Source organism: Schistocerca nitens, chromosome 5, assembly GCF_023898315.1.
Source record: "Schistocerca nitens isolate TAMUIC-IGC-003100 chromosome 5, iqSchNite1.1, whole genome shotgun sequence".
NCBI classification, from domain to species: Eukaryota; Metazoa; Arthropoda; class Insecta; order Orthoptera; family Acrididae; genus Schistocerca; species Schistocerca nitens.
Window position 1 is genome coordinate 83129847 of NC_064618.1, and position 23065 is coordinate 83152911.

The 23065-nt window shown below is 40.9% G+C and overlaps 1 protein-coding gene across 1 annotated transcript in view; it reads right to left on the reverse strand.

Annotated features, from left to right (window-relative positions):
- Positions 1–23065, reverse strand: part of LOC126260201 (1-phosphatidylinositol 4,5-bisphosphate phosphodiesterase gamma-1) — a 282094-nt gene that overhangs the window by 81809 nt on the left and 177220 nt on the right. Inside the window, exons 16-19 of the mRNA XM_049957484.1 lie at positions 21502–21723; positions 16244–16447; positions 7773–7887; positions 3492–3767 (exon numbers count right to left, since the gene is read on the reverse strand). Of these exons, the coding sequence (XP_049813441.1) occupies positions 3492–3767; positions 7773–7887; positions 16244–16447; positions 21502–21723 (817 nt within the window). The remainder of the gene's footprint in view (positions 1–3491; positions 3768–7772; positions 7888–16243; positions 16448–21501; positions 21724–23065) is intronic.

Below are 23065 nucleotides of genomic sequence, written 5' to 3' on the forward strand. Positions count from 1 at the left end.
GCTGTATTGTCATTCATTCGACCTAAATTGTGTCTCATATTACAATGGACCAACTTTGTTTCGATTTGGAGGTGCGGCCTAAAACTTTTCTCTCCCCTTGAATTTAGAGTCTCAAATTTCAGGTGCAGCTTAGATACGGGAAATTTTTTTTCCCTTGATTTCAAGTCTCATTTTTCAGGTGCGGCTTAGATTCGAGTAAATACGGTAATCAGGAGGAGTCAGATCGGGCAAATATGGAGGCCAATCCATCCCTCTGCAATGAAATTTGCAATAATTCACTGCAATGATTCTATTCCTGAAGTATTCATCAAGCAAGCAAAACAACTGTTTGGTGTGATGTGGTCTGGCAGCATCTTGCACAAACCACTGTGTGCCTGATTTACCCTCAACGTTAGCTTTGTGGTGACCAGTTATACCAAAACTGCAAAGTAACATCTACTAGTGATAATTTCTTGCATGAAAAATGGGCCAATAATGCCTCTGCTGCATACCGCAGCTCAAACAGTAACTTAGAAAGAATACAGTAGTTTCCCTTCACACAAAGAGAGCTTTTGGAACCCCAAAACTGCCTCTTGTTTATTCACTGCTCCACTCGGGTAGAAGTGTGCTTAATCTGCGAACCAAAATCAGTCAACATCAAATCCTTCATTATTAATCAGTGTGAGAATCTGATCTGAAAAGTAAGCCCCTTGTCACACAGCTCATACAGGTGTGCATCGTGGCTTTGGATTTTGAATAGAAACGTGTGTAAGCTCTGTCTCAGTATTTTCTGTGTGCTGGAATACTTCAAACCAATCTCTGCTGCAATTCTTCAGAGAGATTTCCTTGGGTTTTGCTGAATATGTCCAGAAAATGTGGTGATATTTTCATGAGTAACTACATCTTGCCTGGGGCCAACTTTCCCTGCTAGATTATCAGCCATGCTGCCTGTCCATTGGAAATTGGCAAAACACTTGCCAATGGCTTTTGCATTAGGTCCTTTTAGGACATTAAATCATGTTTGAAAACTGCACCTTGTTGCTGTAGGACTGTGTTCTGACCTGTGGTATTCCAGTATCAGAAACACACTGTTCAATGGAATACACGATTTCAACTTTTTCCTGCAGTACACTAAGCTCCTTTCACATTTCAACATTGGAACTGATAGCTTGGAGCTGTGGTGCACTATTCACAGGCATGCAACTCTAGGGCCATGTGTTAGCAGTTTTTTAAACTGTTTCAAAATTTCTGCACAAAATTCTTACAGCTTTCACAATAAACATACCATCTGTTACACTTGTCTATTGATTTTAGTTAACAAGATATTTAACTATGAAATCAGGGATTCCTTTGATAGACGTCCTGTATGTTGTATCATAAGTACTCATTAAACTGTTGTATTATAATAATTATGACAATGTAAGGAATACTTCAAACATAACAACAAACTTTAGCATGAGCTGTCAAGTTTGTACTGTCACTACAATCCGTTCATCATAAGAGTAAACCTGATGTAAACATACACAAACACAATGATTGGCCAGCAGCCGTAGCTCTCGCACAATGGTGCTGTTCCGCTCTTGGAAGTAGGTCCAACTTGTGTATTAGATATCTTACTACTATGTCACTGTAAATCAAACTCTAAACATTCTGATGTATTAACAGCCTTCAACATATTTCTTAATCATACTTTAGCTACGTAATTTTTATTTCAAAAATTGTCTACAGTCACAGTCTCTGTAAGTGCTACTTGTGCCCTGATTGTCTCACTGTCCATACGTCCCATGAAAATGGATGGCACTGCTTTCTGCTTCATAGTGAAACCCGTGCATGGAACACTGTTAATGGCTAGAAACAAGTTGTCCTTAATGTTTTTCACAAAATTACAGAGAAAAATGAGCTTTGACATTTGCTGAGAAATATGATACAATATACATAAATATATAACACAGAACATGATAGCTCTAATCTTGGCATAGTCAGTAGAGACATTGTTTGATAACAGAACGGGTTTGTTGGCCATGTTTCGAGACGTGTTGGGGGTCAACATTTATTTTATTTTTTTTAAATTTATTTTTTGTTCCGTATGGATACATAAGTCATTTATATACGAAATTTATCAATATATGGCAATTAACTCATACCCAAATCATCATTTTTTTTTTCCAAGGAAAATGCACGCCTTCTGATTTCTAATTACATATCACATGCAGATTTCTGGTTTTCATTGCAAATACACATTCTTAATTATTGATATATTACAAAAGATTGTTAGAGATTTTGAAGTTAAGAAAACATTACACAATTAAATTTTTTGGAGATAAATGAAAAATCAAATGCTCTTTGTTTGAATATGCACACTGTTTTATACCACTGATGTGTTCTCACACGAGCCACAGGGCTAAGCGCTGGAGAAACAAAGAAAACAATTTTCATGGTGTCGAGTACACGGTACAAAAAGCTGCATTTTATCAGTTGTCACCGTATCATTACTATCTAAACCCAATAGAACTGATCTGGAGACAAGTAAAGGGATTTGTCATTAGAAACAACATGATATTTAAGCTGCCACACTTACTGGAACCAGTGCATGAAGCTTTGTGACATGTCACTGCCAAACAATGGCAAAATGCAGAACTGCATGTCATAAAAGAAAGGAAGAGGAGGAGGAGGAGGAAATGTGGATTTTTTGGAGGCTTGGGATTCTGTTGTTGATCACCTCACTATCAGTGCAGCAGTACTGAAATGTATCACTTTCCGTGGAGTCCAACATGGAAGAAGTTCAGAGATTACCAGGCGACTGACTGTAATACCTTCAGTGGCTTCAATATTTAACTACATGGTGAAATCCCAGCAGTGCACTTTTACGCCGCACATACCTCATGCAGAAAAATTACTCTTGTTAAAGTCAGGAATTTTCATCACTCTTGTTTTTAATTACAGTTCTATGTTAGCTAATATCAGTAGCATTTTTTTCTTCAGATCACATAAGAAGCATATCACCTGAGCTTTACCATTACTTTCTATTGTTCAATATTCAAATGACATTCAGGGCTATATTGTTCTCTGCTCATCTCTTGTTACATCTTTACTGCAACTGTTAACATCACAGCAGGTTAGATGGACCAGGTGGCTGGCCAGTGCTTTCCAAGTTATATGCGCCATTAGAGCAGTTGTCCCGTATTATTGCTGAGTCGGTGTACGCATTACACACAGCATAAAATGTATCCTCATTTTAGTACTTGACTATACTCTAGACAGATTGGCTTCTGCTCCATGTGCAACGAAATCCAATGAGGTTCCAGCAAATGCGGAAGAATACATAGCGTAATGTTTGCACGAGGTTTATTCGTATGATGAACGGAGTCTAGTCTTCAGCGCAGTTTGCAAGTAAGGAAGTGCAAATTGTACGTGCATCATTTCCACATAGTAATACACATGTTCGTGGGCAGTATCACAGGCAGATCAGGTCCCACCTCTGTTATAGACTAACAAAAACATGAAATACTTACAAACTGGTTGAGTGTTCCTGCTTTTGTTATCAAAGTCCGCACCAATCATTTCAATTTCAACAAAAGGACTAACAGTCCCTCTTGCCCTTCCTTTACCCCATTTGCTGAGATGGCGTGCACAAATTACACGTACAGAAATATTCAGTGGATCTACTCCAACTAAAGTTTTCTTATCATATGGGTCAAAGTCTTCAAGGAACATGAAATCAGGCCGTAGTAAATATCCACAGAACCCATTCTGACGAAATTTTCCTTGATTCAGCTGCATTGCTTTATCTGCAACAGAACAAAAAGCACTGATCAACAACAACACATCAAAAATCACACTTAATTGTTAATTATGTCTGTAACTGATTGTTAACAAGGGAAAATGTGCGAGACATTTAAATGGAACAAAAGTGAAGACTGGCCAAAACTGCTAAAAACTTGTTCAATCAATGGGATGAATATCTTACATCTGTCAATTACCTTGGGAGTATTGAATTTTTTATTTGTTTCTTCCACAAAAAATTCTTGGTAACATTCCAAATTTGCTTACTTAATATTCCATCTGATTGTAGGATTTATGTATTGATAAATATAGCATTCACAACTGTATGAATTTGAATAGATTTCTGCTCACTGCATGGAGGAGGTTTAAATGGTTTAATGTCACCTGCAAAGTCTTTTGTCTTTTTTTTACTTTATTCATTGTATAACTACACAATTTCTGCCTCAGACTATTGTCAAGCATATTTACAAAAATTCATCAGGAGCACATTGTATCATACAAGCCTCTGCACTCAGGCTCGTTTAAATAGCATCCACTGTGATTCAGTTTATAAGTACAGATGTGTAAATTCCCATAAAATTAATACCACTAGCACTGTTGGTAAGGGTGCATGTCAGTTTTTAAAATTTTGTTTGCATAGGATCACACTAAATATACACTCACTTGAAATTATCATCACTGACACAGGGAAAGTATTGAGTAAAAGATAGGCACATTCAAAAACATGCTACCGAACTAAACTCCCCTTCATATTTAGTCAGCCATAAGATGACAATGACCATGAGTGTTTTAGTTGTATGTATATAATGCATGTGTGTTTTTCTGAATCTGAAGAAGAAAATTTGTCCAATAGTCTAGTCTACATTTAAATGTGCCTGTTCACTGCTTGATGCCTCCTCTATATGGTAATAACAACCTACCCCAATTAATATTGTTATTTCATTCTGATTTTCCATGGTTATATTCACAACCAATCATCATAGATACTGAACAATTGTCCAGTCCTACATTGTCCAGTCCTACTGTGTCCAGTAGTACCTACCTCAAGGAAAATACCACAATGACAATACATACGTGTCTAACACTAACTTCTCTCTCGAGAATCAGGAACACTGTTTGGGATAAGTCATCCAGAATAGTCAGTGATTTATTATATTATTATTATTATTATTATTATTATTATTATTATTATTATTATTATTCACTGACGCAAGAACAAAGTCACTCATTCTGCAAAAGGCATTCGTGCCCTCCGAATAAAAGATATAGCGGTTACATTTGTTGAAACCAGTTTTTCCAATGAGTTTCTCAGTGTGCCACAATAATACAAATGAACCAGCATTGTGCAAAATTTGAAGTTACTCACAATTTCATAGGGCAGATTACCAAAACTTACGGCTCTGCAGTGACGGATTTCATTATCTCTTATCAGTATTGCAGCTTCTACTTTCTTGTTCTCTTTGCCAGCTTTGTCTGTAGTGGAGTCTCTGGTTTTGCTACATTTGCTTCTGTCACCAATAGCACATTATCCCAATTAATTTTGTTTTCCAACAAATTCACAAATACTGCCACTACTACAGCTGTTAGTAAGGGCATGTAGCATTGTCTAAATTTAAATCTGCTCTCTTATTGCAGTCTAGTATGTTACTATTACTGACTGAATGCTTCCTTCCAATGGGGTCACTGTCAACAGTACTCACACATTTCACTGTTCAAGCACTGCAGAAAACTTAACACAGGAGAGTTGCAACTAGCATTTATCGGGAGAAATAATATTTCTCTTTCAATGCCCGACTGTTGAATGATGTTGATGTGTTAAATTCTCACAAAAATACAAACTGACTGAAGTTTTTTTTATAAACTACTAAGTTGGCCTGCAATGAGCATGTCCCAACAATTTGCAGTGAATCCTCAAAAGCAGATCTGCACGTCAAGTGTTGCCTTGACTGACACAAAGATTTCTTCATCTTCATCTACATCTACATCTACATCTAGACTCCGCAAACCACCTTATGGTGTGTGAAGGAGGGTGCTTGTGATGATAATATCATTTTGCCCCTTTCTCAAATGGTGTGTGGGAGGAACATGATGTAGAATATTCCTCAATTCTTTACAGAATGAATACTGTCAAAGTTTCAACAGCAGACCTCTCCCCTCTGCATAAAACTACTCTTATGGTGTCTGTTGGAGGTGTCTGATAAGCACCCCTGTAATGCTCTCGTATCGAGTAAACAATCACATAAGGAAAAACGTTCACTTCTTTTTGCATTTTCTCACTCTCTTCCATTAATCCAAATCAATTAAGTTGAGGAGCAGTCCTCCATTATTGGTTGAACAACTGTTTTGTAAGCTAGTTCTTTCATGGCTGAATTATATTTCTTTAGATATTGCCTACAGGAAAATTAAAGAGACCTTTGGAGAAAAGAGAACCACTTGCATGAATATCAAGAGCTCAGATGGAAACCCAGTTCTAAGCAAAGAAGGGAAAGCAGAAAGGTGGAAGGAGTATATAGAGGGTCTATACAGGGGCGATGTTCTTGAGGACAATATTATAGAAATAGAAGAGAATGTAGATGAAGATGAAACAGGAGATTCGATACTGCGTGAAAAGTTTGACAGAGCACTGAAAGACCTAAGTCAAAACAAGGCCCTGGGAGACCCAGGCCTAACAAAACTCTACCATCTAGTGAGCAAGATGTATGAGACAGCTGAAAAACCCTCTGACTTCAAGAAGAATATAATAATTCCAATCCCAAATAAAGCAGGTGTTGACAGATGTGAAAATTACCGAACTATCAGTTTAATAAGCCACAGCTGCAAAATACTAACACGAATTCTTTACAGACGAATGGAAAAACTGGTAGAAGCCGACCTCGGGGAAGATCAGTTTGTATTCCGTATAAATGTTGGAACACGTGAGGCAATACTGACCCTACGACTTATCTTAGACGAAAGATTAAGGAAAGGCAAACCTACGTTTCTAGCATTTGTTGACTTGAGAGAAAGCTTTTCACAATGTTGACTGGAATACTCTCTTTCAAATTCTGAAAGTGGAGAGGGTCAAATACAGGGAGCGAAGGGCTACTTACAATTTGTACAGAAACCAGATGGCAGTTATAAGAGTCGAGGGGCATGAAAGGGAAGCAGTGGTTGGGAAGCGAGTGAGACAGGGTTGTAGCCTATCCCCGATGCTATTCAATCTGTGTATTGAGCAAGCAGTAAGGGAAACAAAAGAAAAATTCAGAGTAGGAATGGAGAAGAAATAAAAACTTTGAAGTTCGCTGATGACATTGTAATTCTGTCAGAGACAGCAAAGGACCTGGAAGAGCAGCTGCTTTGGACAAGAGGTTGCAAACACTGTACTGTGGTTACTGGTCTTGTGATTATGAGTTATTACAGGTCTGAGAGGCAGTGGTGAAGGCTGTGGGACATTAAGGAGGTTGGCCAAGCTCGGTTTGTAGGTTCCTTCTCATCCCGTCTGGTACATCTCCCCTGACCTGGGATTCTGGGTGACTTTTCTGTACCCCTTTCCCTAAACCTCGCCAGTCCTCATCCTTCACTGCTCTTCCTTCCACTTCAACTCTTCTGTCAGATGGAGCCACTTGCTCCAAAAGCTTGTAAAAGTTAAATCCTTTTGTGCCTGTGTTCATCTGCCACCGTTTGGTGAGTAGATTTCTTATCTATCTGTTTATTTTACAAACAAATGTATGTATCAGAAGGCCAATAAAAGTGGCAGTGGTAAGGCTTCTCCTCCCCTTTTCCTTCCAATGTGGTGCACATCTCAAAATGATCACAGAACAGTTTTTGGGCTCAGTGGGACTTTCACATAAATTTCAAAATATTTCTCTCTGTGAAGTCTGGTCATCAATGGCTACAAGTTTGTTGCTGGTGAATTACTTCTAGAAACATTGTAACAGTACCTGAAAGAAAGTACAGATAAGGGTACAAAAGTGTAAATGATATCTGTAATCATAAACTGGTAGTACATAAAAAGTTTTAATATTTCTTACCTGGTGTCTGATAGTTAAGAGCTACCATCTGACTGCCAGCATTCCACATTGGAACAGGGATGTAGTTGGAGGAATCAATTCTTTGACCTTTTGGATAAATTCTACTGAACTGGTGCTGTAAAAATAAATAAATAAAAAATAAATAAATTCAAGAAATTAAAAATAAGAGTTCTTTTACTTTTAATTCCACTACAGAAGTAAAAATTCGTGCAGTTAGGAAGAAAACTTCTTCAAAGCATAGCTGATACTCATTCATGTTTACTTACTTGATGGTACCGACATGTCGCACTTGTATACAGTGCACGTGCTGCATCTCCCTCCCACATTCCTATCTAGTACACCTGCTACCTCCCTCCAAGTTGGTGGTCACCCTTCCCCACACCACTCTCCCAGCTCCCTGTTTCCTTTCTCCCCTTTCCTACTTGATTCAACACAATCCCTTACTTACGTTAACTTGCAGATTTGCAGTCCACTGTGTATACAGCCAGCACAATATAATTGCCCAAGTGTGTGTGTGTGTGTGTGTGTGTGTGAGAGAGAGAGAGAGAGAGAGAGAGAGAGAGAGAGAGAGAGAGAGAGAGAGTGGTGGGGAGGAGGGCGTCGTGTGCGCACACAAGCAAGAGCAAACAAGCTCAAAGGAGGATTCATCCAAAAGTTAGTAGTTTCCAGTGGTTATACATGACTCAACACCTCTATTATCCAGCTGCTTGTTACCCACACACCTAAATTATGACAAAATGGAAATTCCTGGGTGAAACAATATCTAAATCACTAACCTACAGCTGAATGAAGTGTCACACATAGACACACATTGTTGTTGTTGTTGTTGTTGTCTTCAGTCCTGAGACTGGTTTGATGCAGCTCTCCATGCTACTCTATCCTGTGCAAGCTTCTTCATCTCCCAGTACCTACTGCTACCTACATCCTTCTGAATCTGCTTAGTGTATTCATCTCTTGGTCTCCCTCTATGATTTTTACCCTCCACGCTGCCCTCCAATGCTAAATTTGTGATCCCTTGATGCCTCTAAACATGTCCTACCAACCGATCCCTTCTTCTAGTCAAGTTGTGCCACAAACTTCTCTTCTCCCCAATCCTATTCAATACCTCCTCATTAGTTACGTGATTTACCCACCTTATCTTCAGCATTCTTCTGTAGCACCACATTTCGAAAGCTTCTATTCTCTTCTTGTCCAAACTGGTTATCGTCCATGTTTCACTTCCATACGCGGCTACACTCCATACAAATACTTTCAGAAAAGACTTCCTGACACTTAAATCTATACTCGATGTTAACAAATTTCTCTTCTTCAGAAACGATTTCCTTGCCATTGCCAGTCTACATTTTATATCCTCTCTACTTCGACCATCATCAGTTATTTTGCTCCCTAAATAGCAAAACTCCTTTACTACTTTAAGTGTCTCATTTCCTAATCTAATCCCCTCAGCATCACCCGATTTAATTTGACTACATTCCATTATCCTCGTTTTGCTTTTGTTGATGTTCATCTTATATCCTCCTTTCAAGACACTGTCCATTCTGTTCAACTGCTCTTCCAAGTCTTTTGCTGTCTCTGACAGAATTACAATGTCATCGGCGAACCTCAAAGTTTTTATTTCTTCTCCATGAATTTTAATACCTACTCCAAATTTTTCTTTTGTTTCCTTTACTGCTTGCTCAATATACAGATTGAATAACATCAGGGAGAGGCTACAACCCTGTCTCACTCCTTTCCCAACCACTGCTTCCCTTTCATGCCCCTCGACTCATAACTGCCATCTGGTATCTGTACAAATTGTAAATAGCCTTTCGCTCCCTGTATTTTACCCCTGCCACCTTCAGAATTTGAAAGAGAGTATTCCAGTTAACGTTGTCAAAAGCTTTCTCTAAGTCTACAAATGCTAGAAACGTAGGTTTGCCTTTCCTTAAACTTTCTTCTAAGATAAGTCTTAAGGTTAGTATTACCTCACGTGTTCCAACATTTCTACGGAATCCAAACTGATCTTCCCCGAGGTCGGCTTCTACCAGTTTTTCCATTCGTCTGTAAAGAATTCGCGTTAGTATTTTGCAGCTGTGACTTATTAAACTGATAGTTCGGTAATTTTCACATCTGTCAACACCTGCTTTCTTTGGGATTGGGATTATTATATTCTTCTTGAAGTCTGTGGGTATTTCGCCTGTCTCATACATCTTGCTCACCAGATGGTAGAGTTTTGTCATGACTGGCTCTCCCAAGGCCATCAGTAGTTCTAATGGAATGTTGTCTACTCCCGGGGCCTTGTTTCGACTCAGGTCTTTCAGTGCTCTGTCAAACTCTTCACGCAGTATCTTATCTCCCATTTCATCTTCATTTACATCCTCTTCCATTTCCATAATATTGTCCTCAAGTACATTGCCCTTGTATAAACCCTCTATATACTCCTTCCACCTTTCTGTCTTCCCTTCTTTGCTTAGAACTGGGTTGCCATCTGAGCTCTTGATATTCATACAAGTGGTTCTCTTCTCTCCAAAGGTCTCTTTAATTTTCCTGTAGGCAGTATCTATCTTACCCCTAGTGAGACAAGCCTCTACATCCTTACATTTGTCCTCTAGCCATGCCTGCTTAGCCATTTTGCACTTCCTGTTGATCTCATTTTTGAGACGTTTGTATTCTTTTTTGCCTGTTTCATTTACTGCATTTTTATATTTTCTCCTTTCATCAATTAAATACAATATTTCTTCTGTTACCCAAGGATTTCTATTAGCCCTCGTCTTTTTACCTATTTGATCCTCTGCTGCCTTCACTACTTCATCCCTCAGAGCCACCCATTCTTCTTCTACTGTATTTCTTTCCTCCATTCCTGTCAATTGTTCCCTAATACTCTCCCTGCAATTATCTACAACCACTGGTTCTCTAAGTTTATCCAAGTCCCATCTCCTTAAATTCCCACCTTTTTGCAGTTTCTTCAGTTTCAATCTGCAGTTCATAACCAATAGATTGTGGTCAGAATCCACATCTGCACCTGGAAATGTCTTACAATTTAAAACCTGGTTCCTAAATCTCTGTCTTACCATTATATAATCTATCTGATACCTTTTAGTATCTCCAGGATTCTTCCAGGTATACAACCTTCTTTTATGATTCTTGAACCAAGTGTTAGCTATGATTAAGTTATGCTCTGTGCAAAATTCTACAAGGTGGCTTCCTCTTTCATTTCTTCCCCCCAATCCATATTCACCTACTATGTTTCCTTCTATCCCTTTGCCTACTGACGAATTCCAGTCACCCATGACTATTAAATTTTCGTCTCCCTTCACTACCTGAATAATTTCTTTTATCTCGTCATACATTTCATCAATTTCTTCATCATCTGCAGAGCTAGTTGGCATATAAACTTTTACTACTGTAGTAGGCATGGGCTTTGTGTCTATCTTGGCCACAATAATGCGTTCACTATGCTGTTTGTAGTAGCTAACCCGCACTCCTATTTTTTTTATTCATTATTAAACCTACTCCTGCATTACCCCTATTTGATTTTGTATTTATAACCCTGTAATCACCTGACCAAAAGTCGTGTTCCTCCTGCCACCGAACTTCACTAATTCCCACTATATCTAACTTTAACCTATCCATTTCCCTTTTTAAATTTTCTAACCTACCTGCCCGATTAAGTGATCTGACATTCCACACTCCGATCCGCAGAATGCCAGTTTTCTTTCTCCTGATAACGACGTCCTCTTGAGTAGTCCCCGCCCGGAGATCCGAATGGGGGACTATTTTACCTCCGGAATATTTTACCCAAGAGGACGCCATCATAATTTAATCATACAGTAAAGCTGCATGTCCTCGGGAAAAATTACGGCTGTAGTTTCCCCTTGCTTTCAGCCGTTCGCAGTACCAGCACAGCAAGGCCGTTTTGGTTAATGTTACAAGGCCAGATCAGTCAATCATCCAGACTGTTGCCCCTGCAACTACTGAAAAGGTTGCTGCCCCTCTTCAGGAACCACATGTTTGTCTGGCCTCTCAACAGATACCCCTCCGTTGAGGTTGCACCTACGGTACGGCCATCTGTATCGCTGAGGCACGCAAGCCTCCCCACCAACGGCAAGGTCCATGGTTCATGGGGGGTAGACACACATAACAGAAAACAACACAGACACGACTGAATGCACCCTCCGACAGTGAAACTGATTGTCAGCAGTTGCTTGGCCTGATAAAGGTGGGGAGAGTGTAGGGATGGACACAAGGGGCAATGAGGGTGTAGTGGGGTGGGTGAGTCAGTAGCTGCACAACAAGATGCAAGGAGTTCCGAAGGTGTATCATATAAGAGACACAGGGAATGGAAGAAGGGGGCGAGGAGGGCGAGAGGGCAGGAGGGAGGGGGGGGCGGCGACGATGGGAGAGGGCGGGAGCGGCGACGATGGGAGAAGGCGGGAGCGGCGACGATGGGAGAGGGCGGGAGGGGATTGTGGGAAGATGTGGAGAGGGGATTGTGGGCAGATGGGGAGAGGGGACTGTGGGCAGATGGGGAGAGGGGACTGTGGGCAGATGCGGAGAGGGGACTGTGGGCAGATGCGGAGAGGGGATTGTGGGAAGATGGGGAGAGGGGATTGTGGGAAGATGGGGAGAGGGGATTGTGGGAAGATGGGGAGAGGGGATTGTGGGAAGATGGGGAGAGGGGATTGTGGGAAGATGGGGAGAGGGGATTGTGGGAAGATGGGGAGAGGGGATTGTGGGAAGATGGGGAGAGGGGATTGTGGGAAGATGGGGAGAGGGGATTGTGGGAAGATGGGGAGAGGGGATTGTGGGAAGATGGGGAGAGGGGATTGTGGGAAGATGGGGAGAGGGGATTGTGGGAAGATGGGGAGAGGGGATTGTGGGAAGATGGGGAGAGGGGATTGTGGGAAGATGGGGAGAGGGGATTGTGGGAAGATGGGGAGAGGGGATTGTGGGAAGATGGGGAGAGGGGATTGTGGGAAGATGGGGAGAGGGGATTATGGGAAAGGGGATTATGGGAAAGGGGAAGATGGGGATAGGGGATGATGAGAAAGGGGGATTGGGGAGATAGAGGGAGGTATGACTGCAGGGGGGTGGGAGGGGGAGAAAGCATTACACAATTGGGATGGAGGAGGACTGTTAGGGAGAGAAGAAAGAAGGGTAACTCCGAAGTGAGGTAGTGGGAACAACTTAGCAGAGAATTAGGCCAGGGGTACCGCAAGAGCACAGGATATCCTGAAGAGACAATTCCCACCTGCACAGTTTGGTGAAACTAGTGCTGGAACGGAGTATTCAAATGGTCCATGAAGTGAAGCTGAAGCAGCTTCTGAAGACATTTGTGTTGTGGTGTTCAGCATCTAGACTGTCAAGCTTGTGGTTTGCCATAGTTTGGTGGTGGCTCTGCATGTGAGTAGACAGCTGGTTACTTGTCATGCCCACATAGAATGCTGTCCAGTAATTGCAGCATAGCTGATACATAGCCCTACCTTTTATTGGGCAAGAAATAGCTGTGACTGGACTACAGTAGGAGGTGGTAAGTAGGCAGGCGGATGGGAGGGGGGGTGGGTGCATGGATGTATAGGACAGGTCTTGCACCTGGGATGTGCAGGATTTGGAGCAGGATTGGAATATGGATGGACAAAGATATTCTGTAGGCTGAGTTGGTGACCGAACACTACATTGTGTGATGCCAGTAGGGTTTTGGGCAGGATATCCCTCAACTCAGGACATGATGAAAGGTAAGTTGAAGTTGGTGAAGGACGTGGTTGAGCTTTTCATAGTCAGAGTGATAATAGGTGTTTACAGGAGAGGTGGTTGGTCACTGTTTAACAGGTTTACTAGTTTCACAGGAGGAGAGGGCACAGGAGATCTGTTTATGGATGAGCTGGATAGGATACTGTCTATCAATAAAGGATCTGGCAAAGTTATTGGTATATTTTGAGAACTCCTGTTTCCCACTGTAGGTGAGGTGACCACAGGTGGTGAGGCTGTAAAGAAGAGACTCCCTGACATGCAATGGGTGGCAGCTATCAAAGTGGAAGTACTGATTGTGATTAGTGAACTTGATATGAACAACATGAAGACATATTTATTGAGTGATCTGAGAGGTGGACACTGACATCTAGGAAGGTGGCTTGTTGAGTTAAGAAGACCCAGGTGAAGTGGATTTGGGAGTATGTGTTGAGGTTATGAAGGAAAGAGCACGACTGACCTTGCCACGAGTCCAAATCGTGAAAATATCATCAATGAATCCTCTACTATCTTGTTTACCTCTACCTCGCCTTACCTTTTCCCTCTGCTGCCTGTCCACACTATTCGTTTCCCATCCAGAACATGTACTGTATTCTCCCAATACTTCTCCATTCCCCCACCCACACCCCATGTGGGCTCTCATTCACCCCCCCCCCCTTCCCCTCTTTCTCTCTCCCTCATCCCCCTTTTTCTGCACCTCTCACTGTCACCCTCTTCATCTCCACATTCCTCTTCTTTTCCCCCTCCCTCCGACCCCCCCCCCTCTCTCTCACTATATGCCTACCACTTTAACTTCTTTAGTCTCGATATGTAGCTGCTGAATCATCTGTCCAAAGGCCTGGCTCGTACTATCCTGCTACACTTCCCTTGCCTCGTGTGCCCTTCCCTACCCTCTCCCCACCTCTCATCAACCCACAGCCCAGGACACTGCTCTCAATAATCGATACTCGAAAATCAGTCTCGCCACAGGACGGTGCGTTTGAATGTCTGTGTGGTTGCTAGAAAAGGAGCAAAATCTTGAAAGGTAGTGTGAATACTGTTTCCTGTTAACAGGAGCTAATGGGTCTCACAAAAATCAAATGGCTCTGAGCACTATGGGACTTAACTTCTGAGGTCATCAGTCCCCTAGAACTTAGAACTACTTAAACCTAACTAACCTAAGAACATCACACACATCCATGCCCGAGGCAGGATTCGAACCTGCGACCGTAGCGGTCACGCGGTTCCAGACTGTAGAGCCTTTAACCGCTTGGCCACACCGGCCGGCAATGGGTCTCACACCAGTCTCCTACAGGTGAGTGGTTATCTTTCTCTTATTTAACATGCTACTCCTAAATTATTTAAATTCGGGAAGAACTTTCCATTACCATATTTAGATACAGTGTCTGAATACTGGTTAAGGAAAGGAAACCTACAATACGACTAAGATAATCAGTGTTTGATCACAAACTCTAATTAAAAATCCTTAGGATGGATATCTGGCATAGTCAATGGGGCAACTGATAAGGGCTGATTGGTTAACAGTCTCTTCCCAAACACCATATCTTTTGACATGACATGGACAGGACATATTCCATTCATCTTGAATGACTCCAGTTCAGGTAGATATATGTCTGTGAATGAAGAGATGAAGGAAATCCATGACAAATTTTCTTCCAGTGTGTATTATTTAAAACATTCCATTTGTACCTGATCTGAAAGAGACTTGCAAAAGTTGTGTATGATTAACAGCGTGGGGAACAAAGTCTCCAATAGGCAGCAAGTAAAATATAAGGAAAGATGGTCATGCAGACTTCCTAGGAGGATGGCATGCACAATTGGGAGTAACTCCCAGCATTGAGTGTGAGGTAGTTAAGTTGGGGTGTAAAGCTGCAGATTTTAAACGTTCCGTGACAGTAACATTACATGTGTGGAGTTCATATTCCCATCATTAGGTGCTCACATCTCAGCCAACACACACACACACACACACACACACACACACACACACACACACTTAGACAACTACTAACACTAGATTAATATAATAGTTATTATTACAGTAGCTGTGGGACATCTTCAATATAAAATACAATTGTAACTTCATGAAGTCATATAATATTCCTCAGTCAAAACTAACAACTGGCCTGTAGGATCTTCAGAGCCTGAGCCACCCCTGCATGGAAATGGGAATACACTTAGAATGTGTGTAACTAGCTGTGGGGTATCAACTCCACTGCTGAAATCTCTGGTGGCTGTGATGTAAAATGAGACATATCTGTTCTTATTATCTATTATTTTTTCTTATAGTTTTTGAATTAAATTTCTTTAATTTTCTACACTTTATATTTTTTAGGACAAGTAGTAACAAAATATGGAATATATTAGTAACAATGCTGTTGTTTTTAAAGTTGTTACTGTACATGCAAAACACATTGTATGTATATACAAATTGTGATTGTATATTATGGTAATTTTAAAACTAAGATTGCTCACTGAGTCTTATTAATGGAATGTACAGTTCATCATAGTATCTAGATAGTGGACCATGAAATTCTAGCAGAGAGAGAGAAAACCCATATAATTTTGTTCTTGTACTATGCTCCCAGAAATAGGAGTTGGATCTGTTGTTTATTTCAGGGCTATAAAATGTTGATAAACTAAAAATAATAACATTATTTGATGCGCATCTCCACTGTATGGTGAGTAGCAACTATCCTTTTCATAATACTGTCAAAAATAAGTGGAATATATGTATACAGTACCTGATGATATTTCAAGAAGAATTTTGTCTCTTGCTGACATATCAGTTTTTCAGCTTTAGTTTCAGGAAATGATGACATTTCACAATGATTGAAGCCTCTCCTGAATTTTTCCATGTTAAACGCTACAGATCGACAATAAACTATCAAGTCAGACATTTCTTTGGCTATTCTTAGTTGTTTCTCCATTTCCTTATGTTGATTTTCCTGAAATGAAATATGAAATATTTTACTGAGCTTAGTTTGTCAAATCCTACAAAACAAATATAAGTCTTAAAATATAAACCAGAGAATTAAAGTGAGATGAACTAATGGGATCTAAAATATATTAGGTGTCAAATGTGACTTTGTTCATCAGGAGAGAAAAACTGGAATTAATGCTGCAGTAAAGGCAGAGATCTGCATGATGTACGGAAAATACAAATCACATAGTTTTCAACCAAACAGCCCTCAGAGATTTACTGTCCTACACTCGTACTCTCTGCTGGAAATATCACTTTGACACGAAGAAAAATAATCCTAATCCTACTCCTAATGATTCAACTCCCCAAGACACTATCCAAATTGAACCATGCCTCGAACAGTTCCATCCTCCGTCTTCCTAAAAATCACCCTCTCCAAACCTTCCAGGAATTTCTCACTTCCAGCCTTGCCTCTCAATCCTTCTTAAAAAACCTTAATCCTACTCCCAACATCACCACTGCTGAAGCCCAGGCTATCCGTGATCTGAAGGCTGACCGATCCATCGTCATTCTTCCGGTGGACAAGGGTTCCACGACCGTGGTACTTGATGGTCGGAAGTATGTGGCTGAGGGACTGCATCAGCTTTCAGATAACACCACATACAAAGTTTGCCAAGGTATCCAATTCCTGATGCCCAGGAGGAGCTTCAAGGAATCCTCAGAACCTTAGGCCCCCAACAAAACCTTTCACCTGACTCCATCAACCTCCTGACCTCACCGACACCCCGCACCCCTACCTTCCACCTACTTCCTAAAATTCACAAACCCAATCATCCCGGCCACCCCATTGTAGCTGGTTACCAAGCCCCACAGAACATAACTCTGCCTACGTAGATCAACACCTTCAACCCCTTTACATGTAGTCTCCCATCCTTCATCAAAGACACCAACCTCTTTCTCGAACGCCTGGAATCCTTACCCAATCTGTTACCCCCGAAAACAACCCTTGTAACCATTGATGCCACTTCCTTATACACAAATATTCCGCATGTCCAGGGCCTCGCTGCAATGGAGCACTTCCTTTCACATCGATCACCTGCCACCCTACCTAAAACCTCTTTCCTCATTACCTTAACCAGCTTCATCCTGACTCACAACTTCTTCACTTTCGAAGGCCAGACATACCAACAATTAAAGGGAACAGCCTTGGGTACCAGGATGGCCCCCTCGTACACCAACCTATTTATGGGTCGCTTAGAGGAAGCCTTCTTGGTTACCCAGGCCTGCCAACCCAAAGTTTGGTACATATTTATTGATGACATCTTCATGATCTGGACTCACAGTGAAGAAGAACAGAATTTCCTCTCCAACCTCAACTCCTTTGGTTCCATCAGATTCACCTGGTCCTACTCCAAATCCCATGCCACTTTCCTTGACGTTGACCTCCATCTATCCAATGGCCAGCTTCACACATCCATCCACATCAAACCCACCAACAAGCAACAGTACCTCCATTATGACAGCTGCCACCCATTCCACATCAAACGGTCCCTTCCCTACAGCCTAGGTCTTCGTGGCAAATGAATCTGCTCCAGTCCGGAATCCCTGAACCATTACACCAACAACCTGAAAACAGATTTCGCATCCCGCAACTATCCTCTCGACCTGGTACAGAAACAAATAACCAGAGCCACTTCCTCATCCCCTCAAACCCAGAACCTCACACAGAAGAACCCCAAAAGTGCCCCACTTGTGACAAGATACTTTCTGGGACTGGATCAGACTCTGAATGTGGCTCTCCAGGAGGGATGCGACTTCCTCAAATCCTGTCCTGAAATGAGATCCATCCTTCATGAAATCCTCCCCACCAAGAGTGTCTTTCCACCGTCCACCTAACCTTCGTAACCTCTTGGTTCATCCCTATGAAATCCCCAAACCACCTTCCCTACCCTCTGGCTCCTACCCTTGTAACTGCCCCCGGTGTAAAACCTGTCCCATGCACCCTCCCACCACCACCTACTCCAGTCCTGTAACCCAGAAGGTGTACACGATCAAAGGCAGAGCCACGTGTGAAAGCACCCACGTGATTTATCAACTGACCTGCCTACACTGTGAAGCTTTCTATGTGGGAATGACCAGCAACAAACTGTCCATTCGCATGAATGGACACAGGCAGACAGTGTTTGTTGGTAATGAGGATCACCCTGTGGCTAAACACGCCTTGGTGCATGGCCAGCACATCTTGGCACAGTGTTACACTGTCCGGGTTATCTGGATACTTCCCACTTACACCAACCTGTCAGAACTCCGGAGATGGGAACTTGCCCTTCAGTATATCCTCTCTTTGCGTTACCCACCAGGCCTCAACCTCCGCTAATTTCAAGTTGCTGCCGCTCATACCTCACCTGTCATTCAATGACATCTTTGCCTCTGTACCTCCGCCTCGACTGACATCTCTGCCCAAACTCTTTGCCTTTACAAATGTCTGCTTGTGTCTGTATATGTGCGGATGGATATGTGTGTGTGCGCGCGTGCGAGTGTATGCCTGTCCTTTTTCCCCCTAAGGTAAGTCTTTCCGCTCCCAGGATTGGAATGACTCCTTACCCTCTCCCTTAAAACCCACATCCTTTCGTCTTTCCCTCTCCTTCCCTCTTTCCTGACGAAGCAACCGTTGGTTGCGAAAGCTTGAATTTTGTGCGTGTGTTTGTGTGTCTATCAACATGCCAACGCTTTCGCTTGGTAAGTTACATCATCTTTGTTTTTAGATATATTTTTCCCACGTGGAATGTTTCCCTCTATTATATTCAAATCACGTAGTTGAATAGAATGGAATTAAATATTGTAACATGTGAAAAACTAGAACTAATTTTCAGGGTGCAGAGAATAAGGAGAACTGTAAGGATATTAACAGCATCAGTAACAATTTATTCACAATCTTGATGATACAATATAATGTTGTACACCAAAGGTTGGTATCAAAGACTAAGTCAATGGTGCAATCTTTATTTCTGCACAGTATTTTTTAATGTGACATAACTTTGTCAATCTTTAACAAATAAGGCAGGATATAGTTTCAATAAACTATGAAGTTGCTGCACAAAGTAAAAATATCAATGGCTTTACTGAAACCCAGAGTCCCCTCACCCCAAGTACATTAAACGTATGGTATTGTATGGCTCCAATTTTTACCCGATTCATCTTTCTTATGGGGTTATTTAAAATCTTAGGTATATGGAGCAAAACAATACACAAATAGAGGACTTGAGAACATTACATTTGTCAATAAATCATGCCTGTGATGGTGGTGATGTTAGACTTTGAAATGGATAATTTTATGCAGTGGCTTCAACAGTGTGTCAGGAACAATGAATGACATACCAATACAGTCATCAACATTACTGCTGATATTCTGATGTTTAACTGTGTGGATGCACTTCCCTCTCTTTTTCTGTCTAGACAACATCGATTCAATAAATAACAGGAAAAGTTGTACAAAAAATATGAAACTTCAATAATGTTTGTGCTTCTTTGTTATTTTTTGGTGGTGTCCTAGAAGTATTATCTGATGGGATAGGCATGCTTGTCTCACAAATGGGATGCTGGGAATCAGTGAAACAAGATGGCAGCATTCTTGCAGGTTTGCGCCGTAGTGGAGCAGTGGAGTGTCACTAGATTTAGGTTATCCAAAGGATTGAAACTGGTCAAAATTAACTGTCAGATTGCTGTGCAATATGGTGGAAGTTGTTCGAGTCTAACACAAGTGTACATGTTGGCACACAGTAGTTCAAACACGGTGTAACAAGTGCTGATGATTCTCCGTATACAGGACGTTCTGTCTGTGTCGTCATGGAGAATGACCTTGCAAGAGTTGATACAGGAAAATGTGCATTATTTTGAGTGATATTTCAGCAACAATGAACATTAGGGTTGGATCAGACCACCATATTCAAGAAAGTGTGTGCGAGTTGGGTTACAAAACATCTGATATCAGAAATAAAAGAAAGGTGCTTGGATGTATGCAGAGAGACCTGAAGTTTGTCTGCTGCTGCATCACCCCTCTCAGATTGCCTGGGTCTGACACCTTTAAATTATCACTTTTTTAACACTCTAAATAATCTTCTAGTGGCTCAAGGTTCACAGATGATAACAAAATCCAAGCAGTGATGCATAACTGGTTATGCACACACCCAACCAAGAATTCTTTGCAGGTGGAATTGAAAAGCTTGTCCATCACTGGCATAAGTCCCTGCAACTTGCAGGGGATTATGCTGAAAAATAAACAAGTGCTTTATTCTATTTTTGTAATGGATTCTTTACAAAAATTCAATTTTTTTATTGAATGAACCTTGTGTGTAATCTTTTTTTTCCTCTGCCTTGCCTAGTACAAGTAATCTGCTGGAGGTGGCATAGAGGAAGCCTAATGTAGGCCAACAAAACAACACATTGAGCAGCACTACACTGCACTGTCCTGCCACATCAACCTCCCCCCACCTCTCCCTCCACCCCTTCCCACTCCTCCCCATCTTCCACGACTTGTTCAATAATGCTATGACTATGAGTCTAGTGCAGAATTGGCTTCTTGTTACATATGTAACATGGCAGCATCCAAATCATGGTGATTCTTACCTATGAAAGTGACCAATTTCAGTCACCTATGGAACTACTGTCACATTACTGGAGTTTCTAAATAAAATAATAGAAAAATATTAAGGTAACTGAAGGTCTGCAACGAAATATTTGATGTAATTGAAGCCTTAAAATAAGTAAATAAATAAATGAAAATGATAATAATAATAATCTTTATCAGGAAAGTGTTCTTTCAATATACACTTTGTGGTTAATAAGTACATGTTATGCACATCAGTCTCAACTAGTTTTTGGAATTCCAGTGCTGCATATATATTTTTTTATGTTTTCTGTATTTCTTATAGAATGATGAAATTAAGAAAAAAAAATACTTAGTTTTGATATAGTCTAACGTGCTACAATGTCACTGAAAAGAAATTACTGATTTCCGACAGTTGAACATGGATTTATTTTTTTAGTAAACAAAACTAAAATCTTTCAACAAATACATACCCGTACACTGGCATTTTGTGCCACTTCCTTAATGGCATTCCTCCATTCAACAGCAAGTTCTATCCTAGGTACAGCTACTTCAAATACTGAGCACATGTTTGGATTTTGTATACGTAGTACCCACTCCAGTCCCGGGCGATCATTTCGATGTACTTCAACAATAGCACCCATCACATCAAGGCTGCCCTTCTGAAGACTGCCAAGGAGTAGTGAATCAGAAGACTGTAAAGACATAAAAAATAATTATCTTTTAACACACATGGGGAAATTAAAGAAATGGATTCTTTACAAAAATTCAATTTTTTTATTGAATGAACCTTGTGTGTAATCTTTTTTTTCCTCTGCCTTGCCTAGTACAAGTAATCTGCTGGAGGTGGCATAGAGGAAGCCTAATGTAGGCCAACAAAACAACTTACTTTATTAGGATAAAAATATAGTATGAGGAAAGACAACCCCTCTGAACTCCCCCCCCCCCCTCTCTCTCTCTCTCTCTCTCTCTCTCTCTCCCCCCCCCCCCTCACCCCCCCCTCTCTCTGACTGGTTGTTATACTCATACCATCATTTGTATTCCACCTGAGGTTTTTGAATATCATATGATATTTCTTTATTACAATTAAAACTGTTTACTTTCAGTACGAAGCATACATCATTAAATACCATACAAAAAAGTCATTGCCTCCTTTTAGCAATTCATAATAAACTCCTTTATCATACATAAACTGTGTTGTCTCTTCCGCATATTGAAATCCCTGCTTCTTTATTATAAGTGACTTCCTTTTGTACAATAAAAAGCTTTTTGTTATTGTTGTTAAAACAAAATAGTTTAGCAGTTCAAATGAACACTGCATCTCACTGAAAGGATGTATCTATAATTTAGATCTTTGAAACACAGGAAACTGTCTCAATTTATTACACCTTTTAATTACCACAAGTTTTTTTTCTCCTTTTGTAAATGCCACAGTTCATATATTATGAACCTTTTGAAATTTCATATTGTCAAACACCAATACCCTGTAGTCTCGGTGTCACAACCTTTTCTCTTATTGCAATGACAGTCAGTTTTCCTGGCAGTAGTTGACCAAAAAAATTGTTTGTTACCAGGTTTGCATTGTATTTAAAACATTAGTTTCTGGATGGGCTGTGACCTAGGAAAATTGTAGTAGTCATAAACTATTGTAGGTGTGTTGGAAAAGAATCAGAGCTCCAACCGCTAACAGAAAGCACTGAAGCTCAAATTGTTATAGGCACTGAAACCTGACTAAAGCCGGAGATAAGTTCAACTGAAATTTTTACAAGTGATTCTATGATGGAAAGTCTTCACGAGTTTGCTGCCAGATTATGATGTTTAAGTTCCACAATATTTCCTCGGAGCAACTGTCCGATATCCTCAGGTGGTTGAAACTTGCTGGTGGCTAGGTTCGAGTAGTTGTACCTAGCCACCAGTTAGGTTCAACCACCTGAAAATGTCGGACAGTTGCTCTGAGGAAATACTGTGGAATTTGCACAATGTCATCTGGCCACAAACCAATGAAGATTATTTGCAGTATATCTTCCGGGAAAGCTT